The sequence below is a fragment of the Xiphophorus hellerii genome, chromosome 12 (genome assembly GCF_003331165.1).
Source record: "Xiphophorus hellerii strain 12219 chromosome 12, Xiphophorus_hellerii-4.1, whole genome shotgun sequence".
NCBI classification, from domain to species: domain Eukaryota; kingdom Metazoa; phylum Chordata; class Actinopteri; order Cyprinodontiformes; family Poeciliidae; genus Xiphophorus; species Xiphophorus hellerii.
The window spans coordinates 16,014,334-16,042,308 of NC_045683.1; the positions used below are offsets into that span (position 1 = coordinate 16,014,334).

General features: G+C 39.4%; 1 protein-coding gene across 1 annotated transcript; it reads right to left on the reverse strand.

Annotated features, from left to right (window-relative positions):
- Nucleotides 1-122: 122 nt before the first annotated feature.
- Nucleotides 123-27,830, reverse strand: clip1a (CAP-GLY domain containing linker protein 1a). The gene is given in 30 exon segments (XM_032577759.1): nucleotides 123-1,129; nucleotides 1,215-1,336; nucleotides 2,855-2,860; nucleotides 4,072-4,124; nucleotides 4,237-4,384; nucleotides 4,964-5,081; nucleotides 5,875-5,895; nucleotides 6,084-6,136; nucleotides 6,238-6,276; nucleotides 6,278-6,359; nucleotides 6,503-6,609; nucleotides 7,883-8,011; nucleotides 8,644-10,728; nucleotides 10,730-11,098; nucleotides 12,772-12,987; nucleotides 13,258-13,390; nucleotides 13,537-13,693; nucleotides 13,844-13,927; nucleotides 14,041-14,098; nucleotides 14,247-14,363; nucleotides 14,471-15,349; nucleotides 17,151-17,255; nucleotides 20,341-20,401; nucleotides 20,483-20,574; nucleotides 20,652-20,849; nucleotides 20,949-21,165; nucleotides 21,276-21,400; nucleotides 21,989-22,527; nucleotides 23,183-23,481; nucleotides 27,701-27,830. Coding segments are annotated over 29 exon segments (6,633 nt in total). The 5' UTR covers nucleotides 23,274-23,481; nucleotides 27,701-27,830; the 3' UTR covers nucleotides 123-900.
- Nucleotides 27,831-27,975: the final 145 nt, after the last annotated feature.

Here is a 27,975-nt window from a genome sequence, read left to right on the forward strand (position 1 = left end):
ATTTGCACTAGAAACTAGACCAAAAATATTTGGTAAGGCCTTGAAGCGTGTACCTCCATGGTTTTGGCTTCAGTTTACCACAAATCTACAGATTTCTAGAAGAAATTAACAAAAAATTATGATTACTGTTCATGACTGCATGCAGACACTTTATTCATCCATAAACTTTATTTTCATAGACATTTAAAACTTATCAAAAATGTCAAAGTATTCATTGATGCAAAAGGAAATCAGCTTAATTAACTAGAAACTTCTTGAAAAGGCCATAATAACAGGAATCAAAGGTTTACAGTAAGTGAGAATCTTAATAAATTTCCCAGCATTCATTTGAAAAGGACCACAGAAAGTTAAACCGATTGGAGCCAAAGAGCTCCGGGTTTCACCGCTCTGCTCCAGACTGTCTCCGTCACACAAAGTTACATTATTAAACCTTTTAAAGAGTACATACTATTTCCAGGCATAAAAAAATAAACTATAACTCTTCAATTTTTTTTTTGTTGCTCAAAACTGTTTTCAATCAAGTATTTTACAGTTTCAAATACACATAGTTTAAGATAATATAGTATCTCTGTAGCCCCTGACAATCTGTGCAAACAGCGGTCGGATATTGATAAATTAGCTAAACTGAAGCTCGCCTCTTCACCCATTCAGAACCAGGATGCTAAACATTCCCGGTCCAGAGCCGTTTCCAGTTGACAAACAGCTGCAACTTTCTGTAACTTCTGGGATGCCTCAACGTTCGGGAAACATGCCTTCTTCTACAAGGCAAGTGTGGACAGCAAATATGCTTGGCAAAAACAAGCATGAGAGATACATACAAGCTAAGACCCGGAAAAGAACGGCGCGACCAACAAGATGTGCAAATGTATTGATTGTGCGAACGACGGTTTTAGGAAGGCTTTAGAAGGTCTGGTCGTCGGTGCAGGATTCCGTCCAGTGCCCGAAGACCTCGCAGGTGTAGCAGTATGGCCGCTCTTCACCCTTACTGCCGTGGTAGGTGGTGTGAGGAGGCGAGTCGGGCATCTGCTCCTGTAGCGGGCAGTCTTCCGTCTCGTGGAGATCGAAGCAGTCGCAAATGTCGCAGAACTTCCTCGGAGGAGGTTTCTTCTTTTCTGGCTGCTTGTCATAACTGCAGGAGGAAGCAAAGGCACCTCTCTTGAGTTTCAGTCAGAGCCAAAAATAAATACAGTTGATCTGCTTTGACTAGGACTTACTTATTATCCAATTCACTCGGACTATTCCCATTGAGGGCAGCAGCTGCCATTTTCTCCAGTTTGTCTTTGAGCTCTTCATTCTTCCTCTGGAGGTCGACAATAACTGAATTCAAGAACTCAACCTGCAGGGAAAACAAACCCAGAGCATCATTTCTGCCTCATGTAAAACAAAACCAGAACAAGTCTTCTTACCAGGATTTCTGTAGGCGTCAGTAACATGAATTTAACATGTTTTAAATCCATTTTAAGACCATTATTATTTACATTTGAAACTCAATCACATGAGAAAGACTTAACAGCTTAAGCAACTCGAGTTCTTATGAGACTTAACCTGTTTTTAGACAAAACTTTGACTATGGAGGAAATTGTACATTTAATAAAGAGGTGGTAGATAAAAAGATGTATATCTGAATGTGAACAATAGTTTATTATAATTTGAAGTCATTTTAAAGTTATATTTTCATATTTCTATTCCTGCCACCAACTATATGTACTGTTAATTTATCACATAGATCAGGGATGTCAAACTTTAATTTTGGTCCACGAGAAGATCAGGCATATTTTAAAAGACTGATTATGAGAGAAACATTTGATTAAACTATCCACTAGCAAACTGTTAAAATATTGATAAACAGTCATCTCATGGGTTTGATAACTTCTTGAAATTAAATAACATAAAAAATCTTTTGACCTGGATGCAAGATGGCAGAATACAGATTTGATTAATAAACTAATATCTAAGCACAGAGCTGTAATGTTGAGGGCTCTATTTCTAGAGACTGGAGGGCCACATAAAACCTTCTGGCGGGCCTCGGGTTTGACACGGGCCATAGATTTTACCACTGCCTCAGTTTATACACCCAGGCTTAAACATGAACCAAAAACAGATTCTGTTTATATTAACTCTTTTCCTTCTACTTCATTCATTTTTCATTTAAGGATGCATTATGAATGTAGCGTTGATTAACTGGAACACTGATCGGTATATTTGCTTAATTATGGTAGTGGACAAAATGTAAAGTTCATTGCTTGCTTCATGGCGACTATCATGTTTTTATGGCGTAACAAACTTTGAACTGCCATGTTGCTGAAATGTGCTGTACAAAAAAACTTGAATAGTAAATGTGAGCATTTTGATTCTGAATCAACAAAAGGTTACTTTTTTTTTTTTTTAACAAAACCAACCTTCCAGCAGTAACGGCTATTCGCTTTTCACTGTTTCACAATGAAGCTGAACTTAGTTGTAGCATCTTGTCGATTTTATCAAACAAAAAACACCCACATTCATTCAGAATTGCATAGATATCTGGAATATTAGCTGTGTGTCACCATATTCCCTCTAATGATCAAGGTGGTGATTTTCTGCTTTGAGTTGTCAGCTTAAGATAAATCAACGCTTGCACTGAGTCACTGGGAGTGTAAGAAAAATGTCCCAGTCTGAGTGTTTCTGATCTGATATCTATGGTTCCCTTTCAATCATCAAATGTCTTTACTTGGGATGTAATTAGAGTCGACTTAAGCACTGATGAAACAAGAGTGATCAATCTTTAGGTGACACAACATAACTGAAATGTGGTTTAAGTGAATGAAAGCCACTGAGAAGCATGCACAGATGGAGATGATGAGAAACTTGAACAAACCGCTTCCTGATGGAGGTGCAGCAATGCCAACATCAGACAAAGCACAGCAGAGGCGAATTTAAAGAGAAAAAGATAAGAAAAAAAATGTCAGAATCGGCAGCGGCCCCACACTCTGACAGATATCACACTTACGTCATCGCAGACAGATAGTTCAGGATGACTTAGGACGATAAACGGATGAGGGGAGGGGAAGCTGACATGCTGATGAAGTGAGGCTACGGGACGTTTATGCAGAATTAATCTGTGGAAACTTGGATGATCACGTCAGAAGATCTACAGCTCTGTCTAAATAAATCAGAATACTGAAAAGTGAATTTATTATTCCAGGAATTAAATTGAAAACTTAAACTGATTCATTACCCAGAATGCTAAAGTTCAAGTATTCATTTCTGTGAATTTTGATGATTCTGGCTTACAGCGAATGAAAATCCAAAAGTCAGTTTCTTTGTGCACAATCTTGGCCAATAAAGCTCATTGTGATGTTGCTGCAGTGCTGGTCTGGCCTGGAAACACTTCTGCCTTGAACCCCACACAGAACATTTATGGGATGTGGTGAAGAGGAAGATGAGATGGACCAGAGAATCATGCAGACAAACTGAAGGCCACTACTGAAGCACCTTGAGGCTACCCAAGCAGAGCTACAAGGCAGATCACATTCATGCGTTATTGATGCAGTAACTCATGCAAAAGGAGATCCAAACAAGTATTGACTGTCTATGCTACACAACAGAAAGTGACATTTGGGTTTTCTTTAAGTCAGTTATTATCCTGCTCGTTTCAGGTCCTTCCCTGGTTGAACAGAGAGGACTTGCTGAAGAGGTAACTAAGTCATTTTAATCAGCTGTGCTCAGGGACACATGTAAAACCTGCAGGACACCTTGAGGACTCTGATGTGACACTCCTAATCCAAATTATTGACTGGAAAATGTAATGCTTCAAATATATCCCGGTGTGTGTAATGACTGTCTACAAATTAGAATATGCTTGAACGTTATTTTACAGACATGCCCTTATGAAACTTAAAACATTTTATTGAGGTACCAGTTCTCACTAAGCTACAAAGACTGAAGCAGAATGAATTAGTATTTAAGAAGTTGGTATACACTGATGCCCCATACTTAAGTCTTATGTTAATTGGAATGTGGTTACTATAAGAAAACTCAGGGGAAAAAACAGGAGGAATGTTCTTTTATTCAGGATTAGTGAGACTGCCAGACCTGACTCTCTGCAGTCTCCTTATCTTCTCTCAGTTGGTCCAAAACGGCATCTCCTGAAAACAGAAGGAAATCAGAGCGATGTCTTTTCCAGCTCAAAATAATAAATGAATGAAATCACTGAGCTGGAAGTCATGTTGGCTTTGGTTGTTTGTAATGCCGCCGTACCTGAGGTCAGGCTGATATCAGGCCTGACAGCGAGGTCCTTCTCCAGTCTCTTTACGCGATCCTGTAGATTAGCTTTATCCTGTTCCAAAGTCTCGATTGTATTCTGGAGCGTCTTTATAGAGGCACTTTCTTCCCGCACTGCAACCAACTGTAAAGAAAACAATATAATTTAACACACACTGGACAAATGTTACCATCAATCCATCAACCAAATTTCACTTTCAGATGAGAAGGAGCTGCAGACAAAAAAAAAAAGAATGAATGAATAATAATGCTGTCGATGATTCAATAAAGCCATCATTTATGGAGTTTATATATGATGTTAATCTCCAAGCGAAAGTTTAAAGGAGCTTTTAGAGAAAAGAAACCTTACAGATGTAAATCTGATTCTGCGAAGATGATAAGACGTGTCAGTTTGTCAGCACTGACAGAGGTTTCCAGATAATCATCTTCAAAGTCATGAGGAGGAGGAGGATTGTAAACACATAAAAATGAAAGCAGGTCATTATTTGACCCAGAAGTGACATCCTGTCAGAAGTGTCTCTTGAAGGGCTGGTGGGTATTGTTTGTGCTGCAAAAAGGAAATGACGCTAAAAACTACATTTAGGATTTAACAGATTGTAAAAGCAGGTCTTGATAAATGTCAAAAATACTCCTTTGCTTCATTTAGATTTTACCAGGTAAAACCAGATGTAAGATAAAGTAAAATGTCAGATTTCTTCCTTACCTCACTCTTCAGTTTCTCCACCTGCTGGTCCTTTTCTGCAACTAAGGCACTGTTTTTATGAATGGACTGCTGGAGGGCGACCTTCTCTCTACTCAGCTGCTCCTTCAGAGCGTTTTCACTGTTAAACAGAGTATCAGCTAAATGTCAGAAACAAAAACTCTGCTTAATATCCATTTTTAAACAACCTTCAATGTGAGTTCATGGCAAATACTTCAATAGCAAACAAGCTTTAAAAATGGAGACCTTCAAAGACAAAATACGCAAGGATGGAGACGGACAAGGAAGCAAAGAAGAAAAGCAAGCAAAGCAGGCAAGACACATGACAGAATATAAGTAGGACTTGAGGAAGAAAGGACGGACAGAAAGGAGAAAGATACAACACAAGGATGGAAGAAAGGACAAGACAAGACATCCCTGTGTCTTGTCTTGTGGGAAGGACAGACTGAGGAAGAGGCAAGGAAGGCAGGAAGGGAACGAAGGACGCACAACAGAGGAACAACAAGCAGACACAGAAAACGGAGATGAAGGAGGAAGAAAAAACACAAGGAAGAAAAGGATAACAATTAGAAATGGAAATGAGAACGAAGCCTGGTAATCTGAAAATTTCCCACACTCTAATCCATAGTTCTTTTCAAACACTCCCAGATTGGAGAGGACCGTGAAAATATGTTCAGTGCATAGAGAAAACTCCTCCAATTTCAAAACAAATATTACTCAGCCACAACTTTGGCATAAAACAGATATTTAACAAATCTGAAAAAATGTTTTGTATTTCTGAATTTAATAATGAATTTTATAACAAAGAATGAGACACAGAGCATGTCTGCCAGGCAGCTGTGGTCAAACATGCCAATAGATTTTTCTTATGAGATGACTGCAGTCAAGTGATGATGTCAGAAAGCATCAAGTACCTGAAGATGTTATTTGGCAGGCTTTGAAGGAAAAGAAGTGTGATAAATCAGCCATTTATTCAAGCACAATATACATTACTAAATGCCAAATCTCATGGAACCATGCAAGTTTGTTTTTTTTTTTAAATAAAAACTCTTAAAAGATAGAATATTGAATAATTGTGTGATTATCTGACAATGCTGGAGCGATAAAAACATGATTAGTTTACCTTTGTTTCAACTCTTCCGACTCTTTCTTGAGTTTTGAGTGCTCATCAGTTAGCTTTGGGGAAAAAAAAGATTGAAGTTTAAAAACGCTGAGTTGACTTCAATTGTTACTTATAAACGCAGTACAACAACAATATTAATGCCAGTCCCAATGACCCTCACCAGATCTCCCTGGTCTTTGTGATTGTTTGCCAGCTTCCTGAGACAGCCTTTTGTTTTCCTCTTGAAGCATCTGTAGAGTCTGCGACGTCACAGATGCTGCTTCTTTAAGCTCCTCACTTATGAAACATAAAATGATGAAATTACCCAACTGACAGGCTGACAATATATGTTCAAACCATAAATAATGTGGTAAAGTACGATGGATTTAAAATAACTTCTAGCTTGGAAAATTCACACAATCCAAGATGAGTGTACTCACACTTCCTGGCAAAGACTCTTCAGCCTCTGTGTTTCTGTGCAAAGCTGCTCTTTGGATGTGTTCAGGTCTTCTTGATACTTTAAATTCCCTTTCCTCAGAGTTTCCAGCTAAAAAAAAAAAAAAAAAAAAAAAGATATGTAACTAAGAAATCTAAAGCTAAAAGATCATTTCACTGAACTCTTCCTCATGCTGCCCGTCTCTGCTGAGTCCCCATCTCAATGTGGCAGAGTTTTTCAGTCCTTATGATCCTGAGGGCCAAGTTGCTCAGAGCTTTGGCTCCTGTTTTAATCTCCCACGGCAACTGGGTCATACTATGAGTGCTTCAGTAGTTCAGACGAAAGGGCGAGTCAAACCTCGCCTGGATGTGGAGGACCGGAGCTCCTCCCTTGATCCAGGCCAGGTGGAGGAGATCACCAACCAACAAGCTCCTGGTGGTTGTGTCTGGTTCCTCGGGCTCGGTCAGATTCAGCCAGAAGAAATTACTGGAAGCCCGGGTTGTGAGGCCTCGCCATGTGCAGGAAGGCGATCAGGTGTTGCACGCCAACTCCTGGTGACAACTTATATTTGGGTACAGAGAATGTCGCCTCACTGGCAGGTAGGGAGCTGGAGCTTTTGTGGCTTTTGTCTCGACAGTGGAAGGGCTAATCAGATCGTTATCCTTAGAGAATTGCCTCGGGGGCCATGGTAGTTCACTTCTTCAGTCAACATGTGTTTTATGGATCTGGAAAAGGTTTAGGAACATGTCCCAAAGGTATTCTGTTTGTCTCCAGAGTTGGACTCTGTCAGGACTGCCTCCTCTCACCGATCCAGTTTGTGGTGTTCATGGACAATAACTTAAGTTTTGGTATTGAAAATAAGAGAGTCGGGGTTGGAAAGCTCAAGATTATTGTTTGTTGCAGATGATGTTGGGTTTTTCAAGCCATTACCTTCAGCATGCACTGGTGTGGTTTGCAGTCGAGTGTCGAGCAGCTGGGATGAGAGTCAGCTCCTCCAAGTCTAATGGTTCTTAACCAGAAAGAGATTGATGCTCTCTCTCTGAAGTGTGATTCAAAGTAAATTTCAAAAATTTTCTTTCACCTTAGAATGGTGATTACAAACATTTACTATTAAGCATAGTCAGCATAATACTTGTATGTGTGCTGCACTTGATGTCTACAAACCAGATGTGGATTCTGATACAAAATGCATTCAGCAACAGTTGAAAAAACTTCTAAGGATTTTTACCCGAAAATAAACAATTTTATTACCTCAAAAATCTAAAATTAAGTTTTAAACATTTAGAAAGTTTCAAAGTACCTGTGAAAACTCAGATTAAAAAAGCAAGTTCACCTCTGAAATACTGCATCGCTGACGTTCCTTCTGACCCTACCAGTCTCTCACCTGAGTCTGAGTTTCGTCCTTGGAGCGCTGCAGTGCTTCCACCAATGACTGAGCTTCGTTTTTTTCCTTCAGCAAAGCCTCTTTCTCCTTTACGAGCTGCTCTAGAGCGTCAGCGGCGTTACCAGAAGCCTAAGCAGTGCAGGATTAAGACACTTAGTGAGATGAGCAACTTTAAATAAAACCAGCAAGCTGACATTAAAGCTATAGAATCTCATTATTGTGTGATCTGAGAGTTGAAAATCATATACAAGTGCATATTTTTATAATACAATTATTTCAATTTAATAAGTAAATGAACAACATGCTTTTCTATTGAGACACTTTATCACTGATTAACAGACTGACACATTCTGACACGTATTAGAACGTTGTATTTTTCAAAACTCTTGTTGACAATTACCACCACAATTACTGCAACCTGTGGCCTCAGAACGGAGACTGAAAAAATGTACGAATACTTCCTGCTGTCAAAGGAAGCATTAGACCAGCCTCGCTGGATTAATACATTTAATAAACTGCATCAAATGGTTGCATGGCTGCAACAAGGTGTTCAAAGTCCAACTAAAATTAAATGAGCCCACCATTAGCTCACGTTATAAGGCCACAGGCAAAAGCTGGGAGCTAAGGGTAGTAAACAGAGGTTAGTAAATGGAGGACGAAAGTTAAGGCGTGAAATTAAAAAGGGAGACAAACTAACAAGCATGCAATGTGAAGGTGGCAAAGCCCCAGCACCACTAGAATTAGTACTGGAGGAGAAATACCTCAAGCTGCTTAGAAATAGCGTTATTTAGCTGCAACTCGAGCGCCCTGACTTGCTGGACGGCTTCATCCCTCTCAGCCTGCAGGGTGTCCTTCTGAGCCGACAGCTGAGTAACGCTGGAGGATATTTCTTCTTTCACCACAGCAGACGCAGACACCTCCTCGAGAGCACTCTTGTACTGTTTTTCTAAGTTTTCGTTCACAATCTTTTGGGCCTGGAGTTCAGCCTGCAGCTGTTTGTTGCTTGCTTGCAAACACTCCACCTTTTGAAGAAGCTCCGACTGTTCAGCGAGTAATGTTTCTTTTTTGGCGCAAAGCGAAGATGTTTCCTGCTTCAGTTCAGACTGACTAGCCAAAAGCTTTTCCTTCACTGATGTCAATAGAGTCATCTGTTTGCCCATTTCCTCAAGCCTAGTTGACAGCTGTTCCCTATCTTGGCCCAATTGATGGTTTTCTTGCTTTTGCTGCTTTAGTTGTCCTTTCAGAGATTCCATTTCTGCTTTAAAAGACTTATTTTGTTCATCAGCATTCTTGCGGTCAAAAGATATTTTATCATTTTCCTGCATTACTTTGGACAAAGTGTTCTGAAGTTCCTCAATTTGCTTAGACAAACCATCTTTGTCAGCTTTTGCTTTAGTGATTTCACAGTTTTCAGCTTGTAGAGTCGTCTCAAGCAGGTCCTTCGCCTCCGACAGAGATGTTATCTGTTTTTTTAACTCCTGGACTTCCTGCAGCAGAACTTGGTTCTCCTCCTGGAAAGAATGGACTTTCTGCTCAGCTTCGGTCTGCAGAGACTGAAGATGATGATGATCCTTTTTAAGGTTATCTACCTGTTGAGAAAGCTCTAAGTTGGACTTCTCAAACTCTGCTTTTACTTTATTACGATCAACAACAAGTTCAATTTTGGTCTTTTCCAGAATTTCAATATCAGAGCAATACTTCTGCAGTTTATTCTGCAGGTCAGTCTTTTCTCGTTCCAGAGTGGTGATCTTGGCTTCCAGCTCATCTTTTTGATGCTTAGTTTCTTCAAGCTTTTTTTCCAGATGACTCTTCTGTTGAAGAAGGTCAGCATTGGTTCTGCTATAACCATCTAACTGGCCCCGAGTTGTGCGATTATCACCAGCGAGCTTCTCACGCTCCACAGAAAGAGTGTCCTTCTCAGATAAAGCCTTGGTATACTTTCCTTCCAACTCTCCCTTCTCCTCCTCCAAACGCTCAAAATCCATCTTCTGCTGCTCAAGAGCTGAATCCAGGCTCATCTTTTCTTTACGCAAGTCATGAAGTGTCATCTCCATTTCGGAGTTCTGTAGACGCAATGCTTGTTTCTCCTGCTCAAAAGATGATAACGCCGCATTATATTTTTCATGAGAAAGGGACAACTGTTCCGTCAGGACATGGAGTTTCTCCTTCAGCTCTTGCAGCTCTCTGAAAAGGTCGTCTTTCTCCCCAGACACTTTCCTCTGGAATGCAAGCAGGTCTTCTTTCTCCTGCAACAAGGTAAGCCTTTCAGAATCTGTCACTTGACTGTTTGTCTTAAATTCTTCAAGCATCTGGGCCAAGCTGGCTTTAGAGGCTTTAAGCTCTTCACATTCACGAATTTGACTCTCCAAGTCTCTCTTGGTTTGGCAGAGTTTGTTTTGGAGTTCCTCCTTCTGCATCTCTTGGTTCTTTTTCTCCAAAGCAGCAGCACCGACTTCAGATGACAACTCGGCTTTCTCATTTGTCAGGGTTTCTACCAGAGTCTGGAGCTGCACATTCTTCATCTTAAGATCTTCTTTTTTTAAATTCAATGACTTCACTTTTGCCTGCAGCTCAGCATTTTTAGTGTCAAGAGACTTCCGAGCATTTTTGGCAGAATCACGTTCTAATATCAGATCGTCTCTTTCACTGGTGAATTTTGACTCCGTTTCCTTGAGGTCCTCTTCCAGCCGGCTCTTCTCTTTGCAAACATTTTCATAATCCTCAAGCAGCTGCTTCTTTTTAGACTCAGTTTGCTGGATGTCCAACTGATGCTTTAAGACAGAGTCATTCATCTCAGCATTTTCTCTTTGAAGCTCCTTAATTTGAGTCAAATATTCACCTTTACCTACGATGCAGGTCTTTGTTTTCGGTCTCTGCTTCCTGCAGCAGGTGTTTGAGATTCTCCAGTTCCTTCTTCAGGGAAGTCCTCTCTTCATCTAAATGTTTGGTATTGGTCTGTAATTCCTCTTGAAGTTTTGAGAGTTTGTCATTAGTTGCCAGCAGCTCTTCATTCTGCACTGAAACCTCCTTGCAACTAATCTCAGTGACAGAAACTTTATTTTGCATCTCAGAAAGCTGCCTCTCCAGATTGCCTTTCTCAGCTTTATGATCTTCACTTTGCTTAAACATGTTTTCCAGATCAAGACTCTGTTTATCCAGTTTTTTTGACATATTGTCAACATCACGCTTGTAGGTGTCAAGCTCAGCAGAAAGCCGCTGGAAAAATAAAAGGTGAAAAAAGGGGATATACACACAGGGCAATGCATGAATAAATACAAAATAAACCATCTAGTCATGGATACAAGTGATATGCAAATGGAAAGGTTAAGCCTCAGAAGCATAAAAATCAGAAAGAGGGTCACACCAAAGCTTTCAACCAAAAACTGCGGAGGAAGAAAATTTTCACATCGACTAAGAAACCTTTTCGATAACAATGGCATTAACAGAAATAAAGGTAATTAATAACATAAAGGGCGTGTAGATTCCCATGGTGTTTACCACTAATGGCAGCATGAATATAATGCACTTATACAGTATTAGAACAGAAAATAATTCGAGTAACACTACAATTTTTTTCTATTAAGTAAACTAAATTGCCAAATTTCTGTAATTCTTGTCTCTTAAATGTCTAATAATGCCATTATAGACTTGTCTATTAATTATCAAGCTTTATGTTTTTGTTCAAACCCACACAAGAGAAAATATTTGATTGACATGAAGAGAAATGCTGCGCCATTTCTCTTCTCGCCATGAAGAGAAATGGCCATGAAGTAAATGAACATAAATTTAAATCCAAGTCTGCCAGTGGTATGAATAATTTTGCACACAAGGGAAAATTTTCCACAGAAAAAGCAGGGCAAAAGGAATCCCAAAAATAATCCCTTCACAAAAAGTAAATAAGCACCCCTGAAACTTACAGTTGACTCGTCCTTTTAAAGCCCACTCCCTCACATGCAAGAGACTTGGGAAGCTCAGTGTAAAGATTTATTTTGTGGTTGGTCAACAGGTTGGTGCTTGTAATGGTGTGGGGTATATTTTGTTCTTGTACTTTTAGCCCCACGGCACCAACTGGGCGTTGTGTTATCACCACAGTCTGCCTGAGTCATTCACTGGAGGGTCCTGATATGTTAATATTGACCAACATCTAAAAGCTTGTTGAATCTGTGCCGTTATGAATTATGGTAGTTCTGAAGGTCAAAAGGGTTCCAGCCAACTACTAACATGGTGCCTCCAAGTGGAAATGAGTGGTAGGTGTTACAGCTTACTGAGTTGAGAGTAATGCAAAAAAATAAATAAATAAATATAAAATAACATGACATGGATTGCTTCTGTGCTGGTGCCCGCTTTGAAATTTTTAGTGGTGATAATGGTAATGAAAACATGATGGGCAACAATGAACACATTCACAGTGTAGACGTAAAAAAAAAAAAAACAGTCTCCTGCTTTTGGTTTTCTTTTAAATTGGTATAATTTTTTTTTTCTTTTGACAAAAAAAATAGATAAAACTATTAAACATAATACACTATTTTATTAAAGTTGAGTCATTCTACCCTCTGCCTGGTATTTTTTTTTTAATTTTTACTAATCATTACCATTAAGGTAAATGAGTTTAAAAAATATAATAGTGCAAAAATTAACAAAATTGCATTTAAACCAAATTGATGCTTTTTAAAGCTGCGCTTCACATTATGCTTTGGTGTTTAAAAACAAAAGATATATTTAATATTTACAAATAATATGCCATTTTAGACTTTGTTAAACATTTAGATTTTCACAAATGTTCCTTACAAGTTATAAATACCATAAACCTTGCTAATCTTTAAACACGGTGCCAGTGAATCTCTTAAAACATATTTACTCCTCTTACATACTTCTGAAGCAGTGCTTACCTGGGCCTGTTCTTTGTATGTCTGCAGCTCAGACACAGTTTTCTCCAGCTCTCGAGTTTTGTCCTTGGAGGAGGAAAGCTCCATCTTCAACTGACCAAATTGTGTTTGCAGAATCTCGAATTCCTTCAAATGGAGCTTGGAGGCCTCAGAGAGGGATTTCTCATGTGAGGCCTTCAAATCCTCAACCTGACTCTTACTTTGTTTAAGAGCGTTTTCCTAGCAAAAGAAAAACCGCAAAGTGAAACAAATCTTCACATTTATTGCCTCTGACTAGATCTAACACATTCCCTGAAGTCCTGAAATGTTTTGACAGGGTGATTGTACATGAGAATGTACATTTCTGAAGCATTACTTTAGAAGTTAAAGGAACTGGCGTTAGTTATCGAGTCAAATCACAGAAAATACTGAGAAGTGGAAGTATTTAAATGGATTAGTAGCATAAAACAGAATATGTTCAAATACTTGTTACATTCCTGAAATACTAACCAAGGTAATTATCTTCTCCTGAAGAGCACTGGTTTCATGCCCTTTGCTGGACTGCTCTTTCTGGAGCTTTTCTTCCAAAACTGCCATTTTCTCTTTTTCCTCTGCCATCTGATTCTGTAACTCCTCAAGTCTCCTGTATAATGTCAACAAAGGAGATAACAGGTTACAAAACTGAACAACTATTCTAACACAGCAAGTATAACAGATCTGAAATTTTGAATAACGAGTAGATTAAGACCAAACTAATTTTAACATTTAAGAAATATTTAGTTTCACCACCTTTCCTTCTGCTTGAGATCTTCATTCATTTTTGTGAGCTGGACTGAATTGTCACCAGACGCCTTCATCATGTCTGAAATATCATTTTCCAACTTGCTCTTGTCCTTTGACAACTGCTCAAGCTTTTCGTCTGCAGACTTCAGTTTTCTCTCCATTACTAAAGAAAAACAAGACCAGCTGATTGAGGGTCCAAATGTTGTTATAATGGGAAGAAAAAAAAAAATATATACTATAACATAATACTGGCTTGATACAGCTTTACTACAAATTATTCAGCACAGAACAAATACAGTTTCAATCTGCTAACCAGCAAGCTGACTTCCTAGGGTCTCTGATTCATTAGCTAAGGACGTGCAGTGTTCGTTCTTCTTAACCAGATTCTCAATTGTTTCTGTCCAAAACAAAACACGTTTTTAATCCAAGCAAACTTAAAAGGAAAAAGCTGTAAACTCTTCATAGTAAAACATTAGGGGTATTACGTCCCACAATGACTATATCCGTTACCTTTCATTGTTTCAACTGCTTTATTCAGCTCCTCTGTGCTTCGCCGCAGCCTTAGATTCTGTGGGGAGAAAAAAATGTCATTTGTTATGTCGTTATACATGACAAAAGTGAAACAAGGAGGCATTGTAGTCGCAGGACAGAATAAATGGATGATTAAGTCAATCATGTCCCAAAGAGAAACACAAACACTGTTCTATGAACCTCACCAGGCTTTTAATCTCGCTGTCCATGACGTCCCTCTGCTGCTGTAGTGTAGTCAGACTCTCCTGTAAGGTGACGACTTCCTGCTCTTTACCCTCCAACTGTGAGCTCAGTTCCACAACCTGCAGTAAGCAAAAGTTTATCTTCATAAAATACTGAGGAAAAAAGAAGAAGAAAAAAAAAGACAATACAGAACAGTGAAATGACCGAGAGGTGTTTTCAAACCTACCTTTGCACTATTCCCATCTCCTTGGTTCTGGAGCTCCTCTAATTGACTCTTCAGAGCCACACACTCCTGGTTACTTTGTGCTAACTGCCTGCGTAGAGTTGCCATATCTCCCTGATGCTCTTTGGTTTCTGTATCCTTGTCCTGAAACTGTTGTGCCAGCCTGGTTTCTTTTTCTTCGAGCTCCTTTATCCTGGTTTCAGCAGCATGAAGCTTTCCAAGGACATCCTCCATCTCCACCAGGTGCTGCTCTTCTGCTTTCTCGACACTGGACCGCAGTGACTCCTCCAGTCGCTCCTTTTCCTCAGACAGAGACGACAGCTGTGCCTGCATCTCCTGGGTCAAAGCTGAGGCCTTGGCTTCGTGTTTGGCTGCAACCTCTTCTAAAGCTATTTCATGCTCCACCTTGAGCCTTTCCAGGTCACTTTTGGTTTCTGCAAACTCTTCTATCTGAGCATCTGCACCATTGCTCAAAGATGCCTTCAGCTCTTCCATGGCAGACTCCATCTTTGAACGCCACAGTTCAACGGTGTCAACATTGTCCTTCTCTGCTTGGCTTAAACGCATCTGTAGCTGTTCTTTGTCACTGGACAGCATTACAGATGTCGCCTGAAGCTGGGCGACCGCCTCACTGTGGATTTTTTCCTGCGCTTCCAGCTTTTCTCTGTATGTCTCGACCTCTTCTTGGTGTTTAGCTTCTTCAGCTGAAAGCTGATCCCTAAGAGAGTTGTTCTCTTCCAGGATAGGGGACAGGGTGCCGCTCGGGTCCTCGGAGTTCTGCTGCATCTCAAGACGCAGCTTCAGGCCAGTCACTTCTCTGTTGCGCAGTAAAAGGTCTCGCTCAAGTTCCATGATACGGGATCTTTCCGACACTGTAGCAACCTTAAAAAGCAGAAATCTTTCACTTGCAACAGAATTCTATTCAAAAATCTTAAAACATAATAATGCATAAACAGAGTCTAAAATTACTGTGCGACTCATAGAAAATGGCATTTCAGGCCAAATAAAAACTGTTTTACAATAGAGAAACTAATCAAATTGATGTTTAAAGAAAAAATATACAAACATTTGGTCACACAAAAAGGAATTATACTGACCTCTTGTGGTCAAAAGACAATTTAAATAATGACAGATGAAATTTGTAGATTCCCAAAAGCTATTTTAATATTCTTACTCATTTTGATTCATTACACTCAAATGTTCATAATACTTTCTATTTCTGTCAATTTTCATGATTATGGCTTACAGAAAAAGAAAACTTGAAACTAAGACTATCAGAAAATGTTATTACATAAACCCAAATAAAAAATTACATAAATGTCTACTATGTGCGCTCAATATTTGCTTTGGGCTCTTTTGAAACAAATTACTGTATCAATGCCACATGGCATGGAAGTAAACAGCCTGTGACTCTGCTGAGGTAAAGAACTCAAAAAGTTTCACCGGCCTCTTTCATACTTTTCCACCTTGGTTTTAACATGTCACATATTTATATTAGGAAAAGAAATTCATACAATAAATCACATTATAGTCAGAATTTGGTGCATATAATGACTTCAATACAATGAAGGAATACCAGGACTCAGAGTTAGGGGAGCAGAGTAGGTTTTATACTAGCAAAACGTAGGGACACCAAATAAGCAGGACAAATGGATGCCAGGAGGGACTGGAGAAATACAACATGGGACATCTGGGAAAATGATTTGAGGCGACAGGGAAAGGTTGTCTGTCTGGTTAAGCAGCAATATCAGAAAAGCATTGGTTCATGCTGAGCAACTTGTGGAAAGCATTTATAGAGAATTGGGTTAAAATTTAGAGGACCTTTTAGAGATAAAAATGTTAAAAACCTGACTTCATGCAGTATAAATTAAGTCTTGGATAAACATTATTGGCCACTTTACCACATACAGATGTTGAACTGCCTCCTAACAAAACTAAGCCCATCAAAACAGTGGTGCAGGTAAAAAAAAAAGTGAGGTGAAGCATTCAGACTTTAGGGATGGAACCATTCTGCCTGGTATAAAAGCATCGAGTAGTGTACTTGTATGAGGAATATTTTTGGTACCAACTGGACGGTCTACCTAAATATTACTGCTGACCTGTCCATCCTTTTTTTTTTTTTAAACCAAAGTAGTGTAAATCAATTCATCCAGCAGGATAATCCAACCCGTCACAAAGTTTAAATCATTTGAGACTGGTATGCTGAACATGACAATGAGTTTACTGTGCTCCATTGGCCTCAATATTCCAGATTTCAGGCCATCAGAGCACCTTTGGGATTTGGAGAAATAGAAGATTTGCATCATGGACGTGCAGCTGACAAACCTGCACATCCAGATATAATGATGCAATCATGTCAATACATTTCAAAATATCTGAGGAATGGTTCTGAATCTCTGTTATGAAGAATGAAGGCAGATAGGATGGCAAGCAGTGGTCTAGCCCGCAATTAACTAGGAGGTGTACATAATAAAGTGGCCATTGAGGTTATATTTACAGTATAAGCTGATTTTTAGTACAAGATCAATTTTAAACTCTGCAAAAATCACATCTTTACACATGTACAAACCTATACTAAGCGTAACTGGCACCTCTGAAAACCTCAACATTTGTTCGCTCTGTATTCACGCCTCTGGCCCTCTCTCCCAATGCAGCACCCCCGTCCCCAAGCAGAATTCATTACCCTAGTGTCTTCTAACTCTCTTTGGAGTTTCTCAGCTTTGGTCTTTTCAAAGAGCAGGTTCTGTTCAAGCTCCTTAATGTGGGCATGCTCCAGTCTGGTCTGCGTCTGTTAGTAAACAAGGAGGAGAGGAAGAGAACACACCAGTGCCACCATCACATGCCAGCCCAACACAGACAGAGAGGGAGGGGAAACAGGAGAGAGAGTTGAGTGAGTTGTGTTTGTGTGTGACGAACTGAAAGGCTTGGGAATTGGATCTGGATGGGCGCGGTACGTCGTAAATTGGTGGAAATGAGAAGACACCACATGCAGGGATTTCATGCTGAGGCAAAATGGCTGCAAATGGGCATTTCTTGTGAATGGGTAATGGCAAATACAACACAAGCATGTTTATGGGTGTGCAGGACAAGCATACCCATAAACGCATAGGGATGAGTTTGTAGCAGGCAGTTGTAGATATAAACATGCAAAACTGACACCTGGTGAATAAAGCAAACTGTTATGATTAATAAACAAAAATGACCATGTATATCAAACCAATGCTTTTTCATAAGTAGTAACACCCCCTGTAATAAACTGTAACTTACAGCAACTTGCAAAGGTATTCATGTCACGTTACAACCATAAACTGCCATTTGTTGTACAGAGATTTTATCTGAGACCAACAAAAAAATTGTAAATTTTGAGAAGTGAAAGAAAAAACTGAAGAGATTTTATTTTATTTTTGCAGAAACAAATCTGTGAAGACACGCTACTCACTAAAATACAACCCAGTGGAAAGCACTGATTTCAGAATCTGACTAATAAATAAAGCCCCCAGTGTGTGCAATTTAATCCAGCTGTGACGGCCTCCGATGTTTGTTAGTGAACAAACAGCATCATGAAGGCCCAAGAACACAGAGGAGGGCAACAACAGTTTCTGCTCCAGCACACCTGATTAAAATGATTGCATTACTTCCTCAGCTACAACAAAGGATTGAGAACCACTGGTTTAGGTCAAATCATGTTTACGTAGACCAGTCAAAGTCCAGACCAGCCAATTTAGACTCCTTGACCAGTAATCCAATCTGACTGGACTGGAGCCATGGTCTTAAAAAAAATAAATAAATAGTAAGCAAGTTTTCAGTCTGATGTAATAGAAAATCATCCAAAAAGATCTGCAATTGCAGAAAACATTGGTTCCACAGAGAGTTGACTCAGGGGAGTGAACACAAATACTTCTTGTATTTCAGAGCTTTATTTGGAAAAAGAAAAATGGAGAAGCATGTGTCATTTTTCTTCCTCTTCACACTAATGCACATATATTTGATATATTTGATCTTCCATCAAATATAACTTCCAATAAAACATTAAAACTCTGGTTGTACTCTGACACAGTAGTACGAATTCTTTTGCAAGGCACTGTAAGGTCAATGTATTCTAATACAGACATTTCCTCTATCATGAAGGTAAAACTCTAGCTTGATAAATATCCACATTTAGCCTTGATTTAATAACATAAAAAATACATTTCTCTTGGTTGCCAAGGCCAAGGTTTCAACTGTAAGTATAATAAACCAGCAGTTAACCACCAGTGGCTTTTAAAAGCATTTAAAGGCCACCATGTGCAAGACTTGCGACTTAAATATTCTTCTGTAAAACAGAAATCGCTTTGAATTATGACACAGAATTAATTTGTTTTGACTTCTCAGTATTGCACGAGATTAATAAATGATTTTATGCAAACCAAAATATATTTGTGCTTCTGGGTAAACATGATAAACCTCATCTTAACTTTAGGTTTCATATTAAAAATCAAAATAGAAGTTATATTAAATAAATGTTCAGTGATCCATCGCATGTATTTTCTGGACCTCGTCTGAAATGATTAAACCTCTATAAAGCTAAAGTTTAGAATCTAATCAAATGTAAAGAACCAAGCAAGACGTGATTATGGAGAAAAAAAAAGGTTTACATCACTGAAATTTATTGCTATTTTTAAAGTCATTTTCCATTGGAGTACCTATAAACATGAAAACAGCGTGCGAGTCAAACTGAGTAGACATTACGTTAGGCTGCATAGCCTAGAGGGATTCATGTCGGTGAAGTGAAATGACAGGGGAGCATCCAGTGATTTCATGCTGAGCACTGGACCAACATGAAAGACAAGGATGGGAGGCAAGAACAAGTCATAAGGTCACATTACTGGACAGAAAGGCACCGAAAATCACAGCTGAGCATCAACTTTAACAGTCTAAAATTAAAGGAATTATATTTTCGCCTGGTTATATTGTTTTCATTTTATGCATTTAAAGCTGCATTTAAAGTAGCTTTAAAATGCTGTTTAAAATTGTTAGAACACAAGTAAAGAAGTGATAAAAGGGGACTTCCAATCCCTATTGGTTTCATTTTTCTCATTAATTCAAACTCGGATGTCTTCATGATAGCTATGATTTCCTGCGTAGCGCTGTGAAACAGATACATCCTTTCATCAGATACAGAAAACACAGATATCCCTCAGCTGTTCTACTTTCTCAATCAGGACTTCTGTTGAAACTTGATGCAATAAAAATGCTAAAAAAGTAATAAGTAAAATAAATTCTGTTTTTTTATACTGATAGACAAAGCAAATTTTAATACCAATTGTTAATCCCTCTTCCTGTGAGTAGTAACATGTTTGTAATTGACTCATGCCTGACAATAACAGGATTTAGGTCGATTGATAGAGATTGGGTTTGGTTATGTAACCATTTCCTGCTTTTGGGCCTTCTCTTCTTGGATCTTTTTTTTTTTTTTAAACTTTCATTTGACTGCATATCTGCTAACATATGATAAAGCTAGAAGCTGCCTATTCAAATTAAGTAGACAAGTAGATGGTTCTATATGGATAAGAGTAAAAGCAAATGAACTGAACTACCTAGACTGCAACTCTGACAAAGGATGCTAGTTAATTGCAAGTGGAATCATCTTGCAGGAGAGACATTGGGGAAAACAATTAATTAGCTTTTGAAAATCAAGTATTTAAAGTAGATTTTATTTAAGTGAAGATATTGAGTTGAACTATACTTGATGTTAGAGCACATGCTACTAGTAAAAATATATAGATTTTTTAAAAATTGAAACTAGTTGACCATAAAAAAAATTTATATTCCTGCCATATTTTTATTGAACATCTTGCACTTTTCCTCAGAGATATTATGTGTTGTAAGTTTACCTCCAGGTCTCCTTTGGTAATACAAGCCTCCTCTACTCGAAACTGAAGATCCTCCACTTTCCTGTTAAACAATTAAATATCATAATAAACTCAGAAACAGTGTCTGATGTGAAGGTGTGCTCGTCTCAAACACAACTCTCACCTGCGCTCTTCCTCCAGCTGATTTAGTAGTTCTACTTTCTCCTTATCTGCAGCTTCCACCAGGGAACGGAGCTGATCCATCTTTGATTCCATCTTCAAAACCAAAAAAACAAGAGCCTTAATACTGACTGAAAAAATGCAATGTCCAAACTTGTAATTTGTGAGCCAACCTGCTCCTGGTCTTCTCTGAGCAAGCTGATCTCTTGTTCCATCTCGCCAACATGGCTATTGGCCTTGGCCACCTCAGCTCTTTCCATGTCCCTCTCACCCATTAGCTGCTCAATATGCTGCTGCTTCTCTTTCAGGGCCTCCTGCAGTGCTGTGGTGCCCGAAATCTTTCGATTATACCTAGATGACGTTTCAGTTAGCTGGTCAAAAAGAAAAACCAGCGTGACCATACAGCGAGGCACCAAATAAAACAAGTTTACGAGAGTGAGATTTCAATGTTAAGTGTTGTGTTGTCTCACCAGGCCTGTTCGGCTTGGCTTGGTGCTGACGGAGGACGCAACTGAGCTCATGGTGCTGACTGAAGAGGAACTGGGGCTTTTCTTCAGCCCGGCTGGTGTGGTCACTACTTTTCGAGCTGTTGTTTTTGCTTTGGCTGGAGTTGTGGAGGGGAAGCCAATACGTGAGACTTTATGAACTGGAGCAAATAAGCCATATTTAGGTTGGCACTGAAAATATCTAGAGACAAAAATAAACAAAGTGAGAATAATTCAACTGTAGAACAAAGGTGTGTGGTTTATTAAAACAACATTTCTTTTAGTCTTTCGTGAATCAAGTGGCTTTCATACCTAGTGCCAGCCACTGCCCCATCATTCTTTCCAAGAGGTTCATCTAGTTCCACGCCACACCACTCGCCTTTGGCAAAATCAGTTTCTCCAAGGAAGCGCACCACTCCTGCCTTTGTGCCACCAACCTGAGAGGAAAACACCAAACATTAGCAAACATAATCCTCTCAACAGATAAGCCTAAAAAGCAATCCGCTTTGCTTGCTAATAAACCTCGAGTGAGATTATTCCATAAAAGCAACAGAAACAAACGTGTTTAAGCTTGGAACTGAATGTTCAAACTGGAAATGAATGGTTATAAAAATGAAAAAAATTACAGCAGCAAAGTTCTCAAGAAGCTATATTTGGTAAAGGTGAGTAAATTTACTCTGCAGCCCCATTACATGAGCAACACTTCCTGTGAGGATAGAATGCCAAACAGCCTTCAGGCAGAAACAAGAGACAAAAAAGGGAATTTGTAAGGAGGAAGGAAAGTGCTCATCAGCACTTAATTAGACTGAAAGCACTGTAAACAGATGGTGATGGGAATTAACTTCGTAAAATGCTTCTAAAACGGCTGAAAAGTGTTAGACATGTGAAGGTGCGAGAAGTTTCGTGAGACATGTGGCTTCAAGGTTACCATCCATTCAAATATGAATGCCACCAAGAGGCATGGATCACAATTAGGTCTCAATCCTGAAATTTATATAAAAAATAAAAAAAAGTAGCAACTTTACCAGCACACGATCGCCCATCTTCAGCTCCCTTTCCCCCTTCTTGACGGAGCCACTCTCAGAGAGGTTGGAGACGGAGCCGCTGTTTGTTTTTGCCAGGTTAGAAGGCTCTGCTGTAGCTGGTGCAGGGGAAGAGGCTTTCTTGGCGGTGGTAGCACTTGAGGGCAAGGTTGATTTAGCAGCAGGGGTTTGGGAGGCCACACTTCCGACTGAAGGGGCGGGAGATGGTGCGCGGCTTTGTGGCGCAGTTTGGGTCCCATTAGCATCACCTTCTGTGCGAGACAACTTGGAAGGGCGTGTAAATATCCCTCGAAGGGCTTCACATTGGAAGTAGCGCACCCCTGCCACAGACCCATCATTCTTCCCGATCGGTTCATCCAGGACAATTCCTGCCCACTTTCCTGGAGCAAACTGCGTATCTCCCAAAAACTGTATGTAGCCAGGCTTGTTTCCATTCACCCATACTCTCTCCCCAATCTGGAACTCGTCTTCAGCATTCTTGCCATCTCCAACAGCTGCTTTGTCAGCCACACCAGGTTTAGCTGCGTTTGCAAAAAGAGAACAGAGTTTCTCCATTACGTCAATGACTTAGTCAGACAGATCAAAAGAAAAACACGGCCAATTGAGTTCTTTATGCATTCTTGTCAGAGATCCATCAGTCAATCAGTCTGATGGAGTCAGAGTCTGCCAATATTCTGATCTGGGATAGATGGATCAAATAGAAACAAATCCAAGAACTTCAATCAATATAAGGCAGTAAACACCCCCTCTTCCCTGAGCATTATGTGCTTTGTTGCATTTTTTCCTATTTTTGTTTCACAAGTATAGAATGAAATTTAGGCATATATACTTTCGACATAAATTGAGAAAATCTTGCAATTCCTTCATTTTCAGTGGGATTAAAATTTGCTACATTCATCAAAGAGTCTGCATTTTCTCCCTCGTTATGCATTATAGCCAAGGGAAAAAATGTCTCCAATGCAAACATAAGAAAATCAGAAATCAACATAAGCCAGGAACAGCTTGATGTGAGCATCTCCAGTTATTGGGTTGTAAATAAGCACAAGAAGAAGAATTTACACAGTTTAATTTATTTAGCAAGCTCACAAAACTCAGCAATATAGTATACAGTGCACATTTCAAGAAGAACCTTCACTAAAAGCCAAAAAAAGATAATTTTGCTAATTCATACTACACCTGTGGGTGGGTTGGTCTTTGGGGCTCCAGTTCCAGGTGGTCTAGCTATCTTGGTAGGAGCTTTGATCCCAGTGGGCTTGGCTGTGCTCATATTTCCTGCAGTGATCCGACCCACAAAGCTTGTGTCTTTCAGTGGGTGAAGGCTGATTCAAAAGCATCAAAACAAATTTCTCCAGGTCTGTGATGGTGAAGCAGTTCTCTCCTCAAATAATGAAGGGGTAAAAAAATTAACAAAAAGGGGAAAAAAAACAGGAAAAAGGGGAAAAGGGAGGAAAGCTTCTGTTTACAAAAAAAGAACCCTGTTGAGACAGAAAGACAAAACAAAAAATCTATTAAAAATATTTTTGGGATTTTTTTTGTGTGCGTGTAGAACCACAGACCAATAATGGTCTTACAATTTACTTTGATTTTAGCACAAGCATTGTGTCGCTATTATGACAACAGGCTTCTCAGAACACAGAGTCATGGATCTAAAAATATCCCGTCAGAAAGGCCAGCCGATTTGCCGCCTTTGGTAAAGATATCATGAACTTTTTAATGCTTCATCGTGTGACCTCGATGAGAAGCAACACAGACCTTGAAATCTTCTCTCACTCAATCATTCTGCTGTCTAAAATCATGCATGGCTGGCTGGCAGCTTTTCTAAAACGGGATTACAGCTGAAACACGACCACTACCAGCAGCAGATTATCCTGCTATAACAGACACCAACCAGAATAAGGCTCTGTCACAGCCACTGCTTGTTGTTTATCACAATGCTTGCATTAATGATAGAATAAAACATGTATTAGTCTCCCTGACGTGAGTTTCAAGGCTATCTAATGAGAACTCTGGACCTATTCATGTGAATGTTTGCTTTACACAGAGAACGATATGGCAGAAGAGGGAGACAGAAAAAAAGGAACATGAACAAGGATGTTCCTGATGAGTGAAAGCTACACAAACAAGAAAACATGAAGCAAAGCGACTTTCCTTTTGCAGTTTTCATGTCACCATAGAAAGAGCATATAATTTCTGATATAACAAAACAAGTTTGAATTTTTTGACAAATTGGCATTAAACATGCATGGTATGTTGGCAGGCTTTACAATCCCCTCCCAGGAAAATACCACAATAGTTCACACCACAGAAATTTTGCTCAGAAAGATAAGGAAAACAGAAACATACCTTTCAGTCATGAAAACGCTAGAGAGCTACACCGTGTTTAACTGCCAAAACAATAAAGGAGTGGCAATGGGTGGAGACCTCAGGAAAGAATCAAAAGTTGCTGGACAGATTACATGTCATGGTTGGAAGAAGTAGCAGAGGTTTGTGATGTCTTGACTCTTCTGCTCAGACTGATGCCTCATGCAACACAGTTCCACAAAAACCGAAAAAAAAAGTTGGATAGAATAAAGAGAAGCTCTTAAATCTCCCTGAAGACAACCTGTGAAAAAAGGACAGCCATCTACAAGCATGACTTGGTCTGAATGCAGTGTTCCAGTTTTCTCTTTATGTGTCATAAATGATTCCCGTCAGACCTCTCCCTTCAAAAGGAGGCCAGGGAAATAATGAATCTCTATTTCTTTTTTTATCCAACTGAAATATAAAAAACAGCAACAAAACAAAATGCTTGCATCAGTTCAACTAATGTCCAACACAAACCTTTAAAGTTTTGCAAGATGACTTTTTAGCTGTGATCAGTGAGCTGATGCGGCCAACTACAGATGATATACTTAGGTGGAAAATTTTCCCAGTAATGTTAATCTTTTGCCTCTGACTCCCAGTGTAATCTACAGATTGAATTGAAGCCAAATTCCAGTGCTTTGTAAAATTTTCAAGAGACAAAAGGTCAAGTGTCACATTTTAGAGGTAACATAAATATGTTGAAAGAAACTCTCCCTGCTTCCAACAATTGTTTCCCCAAGGATTACTATAGGACTAAAGTCTTGGATTTAAGGGAAGCAGCAACCCAAAAAAACATCAGCTGAGGTTGGCAGTTTGCATTAAACCAATAATCTCTCTCCAAGCGTTACCTCCTGCATGTTTACCCATGTCATTTAGCTTTAGATGCGACTTCTTTTCTAAGCGTTGAAGCCAAATGAAAGCGAGAGCATTTGACTGAAGCTGCAGTCTGTAGTACTTCAAAAACCACATGTGCAGCATTATCTTTAACCTTTAGAGTCAGAACACACGCAAGAAACTAAGCTACATTATAACCATATTACTGTGGCACAGTTAAATACTCACAATAAAAACACAGGCTGATTATGTGTGGAAATGTGAGACCTGAATGTACTGTTAGCTAAAAAAAAAAAAAAATCCATTCTGTTGACATGGTTGTTAGAAGAAATAGTGAAGAAACAATGCTGGTCAGAACTGAAGCAGGAATTATAATGCTGGCAGAACCTTTGTGTTTCCAATTATAACCTTTGTCACAAGCCGTTACTCATCAGTGGTGAATTACAGGCAGACCGAGCTCACCAGAAAATCCTTTTACACCTCTACTGTGCTGATTCTTTTAAGTCTCCAAGATGCCGTTCTCAGTTAACATTTTTCCTGACTTTCTCCCAACTAAATGAATTTCCACATAGATCTTCACTTTATGAATTCAACTCTTTGGAGGCCCCGTTTTCCCCTCTGTTCCATTTTTTCTTTTTAGACATTTCTTGATTTTGAGTAGTAACTGTTGTGTCCTACAAGCCCAAGGAAAACTAAAATAGAAAATGTTATAATAATTCTCATATATGACCTTCAAAATGAAAAGCACTAAGTAATAACTTCAATAAAAGCCCTTTATTTTTTCTGACCAATGTAAACAGAAACACAGACTGTAGTTTGCAAAACAGAACTGAAATTCCTACATGGCAGGAATACTGAACTGAACCTCTTCATTACGACAACAACCTTCATGTTTAAAGTGAGGCTCAAAAGATAGTGCAGGCTCAAGTAGTAGTTCTGAAAACCTCCCCCAAAATCGTGAATAAGAATACAAGATGAAAAAATGTCCATACATTTGTCTTCACAACATGTAAGTGTTGTTTACTGCCATCTAATTTGAAAGTGGAAATTGTTACACAAGCCAGTGAGCTTTCATTCCACAGCGTCCTTCAGTGGGTTAATATTAGCCCGTGACTTAATGAACAAGCAACCAAGTGTAGCAGGTTAACATGTCAGGCAGGGCACCTCCACAACCCAGGGTTGTTGATGTATATGTCTACTACCTCAGGTGGAAGGAGAGACATTTTTTTTAAAATGTCTCACCACCCAAAATAAGAACGCCTTGTAATCTGAAGTGTCTCCCACTCCTTTTTGTTGTCACAAGGCAAAGCCAAACTCTACCTCTTCCTCAGTGAGGAAACATCTGCTGGGATGATTACGTAGGCCCCTGCTGGCACTGACAGAGGAGGTGTAGAAAAGAATACAGCAGAAAGAGAAGCAGCAGAAAGGGTGAGATTCTGTCTTAAGTTTGATCAGTTCTGAAATTAATCCTCACAGTCTACATACTTATATAAGACATAATGTCCAACCAGAATATTGTATTTTCTTGAATGCTTTTCTTGGACAGTTATATTTTTGTGAATTGTTCTTCAAATGAAAACAATTTGATGAATAGTGAAAATCAAATCTACACAATAATGGCTTGTAAACACCCTAATGTTCTTTTTGTAAATGGGAAGGAAACTAGTAAACATTCTTGGCAAAACACACTGCAGCCTTAATAATCAGTCCAACAGAAACTAAGCTGCTTTTCTCTGAATCAGAAAAGCAAAATCTTAAAAGCCGAAATCAGACCTTTAGACTACAACACAGATCCAAAGTCCATCATAGCACATCTGCTTTAGTGACACATTACAGTCTTTCAGTGTCATTTTAACACAGTAAAATGCGTTTCGTTTTAGGTCAAACACATGCCTTATTAGCACAACTTGTTCACCTCACTGCCTGAAGCTAACGGATCAGAATCAGACGATGAGGTGGCACATCTGGTAGCAGATGATGTACTGCCAAAAATGTCAGCTAACTCATCTTACAGTCTTGTTAAACAGCTTGTTTCCAGGGAGGCACTAACGTTTAAAAACGGTCAGAAGATCCCCTCACCTTAACTAACAACGACGCAAGCCGAGCGAGTGGAACAAATTCCTCAAGTCTGAAAGACTCCGCAATGTCAGCGAAGCCCAGACAGGAGCACCGTAGCTGTCACAAGTTGAGCGTCGGCATTACGACCAGCGAGATTGGATCACCTGTGTGGATAGTTCCGCAGTCTGTTGCCTTAACTGTCACCTCCCCGGCTTATTCGAATCCCCATTCTGATATCCCGCTGACAAACAGACGTGATTAGTTGCTAAGTAACGAAAGGCCCGAGCAGTACAAGCCGGTGGTCGGAAGAGCTCTTAGCTACTTAGCTTAACTAACACCTCAAGTAACGTCAACAGCACCTGAACAACTTTCTCCTGGTGTGACTAATCCTGCTAATCAGACACAAACGGACGGAGAGACACGCGAAAATACACAATCTCGGTGGGAGTTACTACTGACCTGATACGTTCCCAAACAGGCTCCGTCTTCAGGAGGAAAAAAATATGATCTGGCTAGCTAGCTACGTAGAAAACTACGACTGCTCTGATCCCGCACGAGCAGCCGCCTATTCAACCGCCAACAGGAACGTCAGGGTGGGTGCTGACCAAAGATGTTCTATTCAAACAAGACCAAACACTCGCGTCGCAAATATTTGCCACGTGAATAAATCCTTCAATAAATAATTTTAGTTAAATTAAAAACACTTAGATACATGTCAATAATTTCTTACAAAT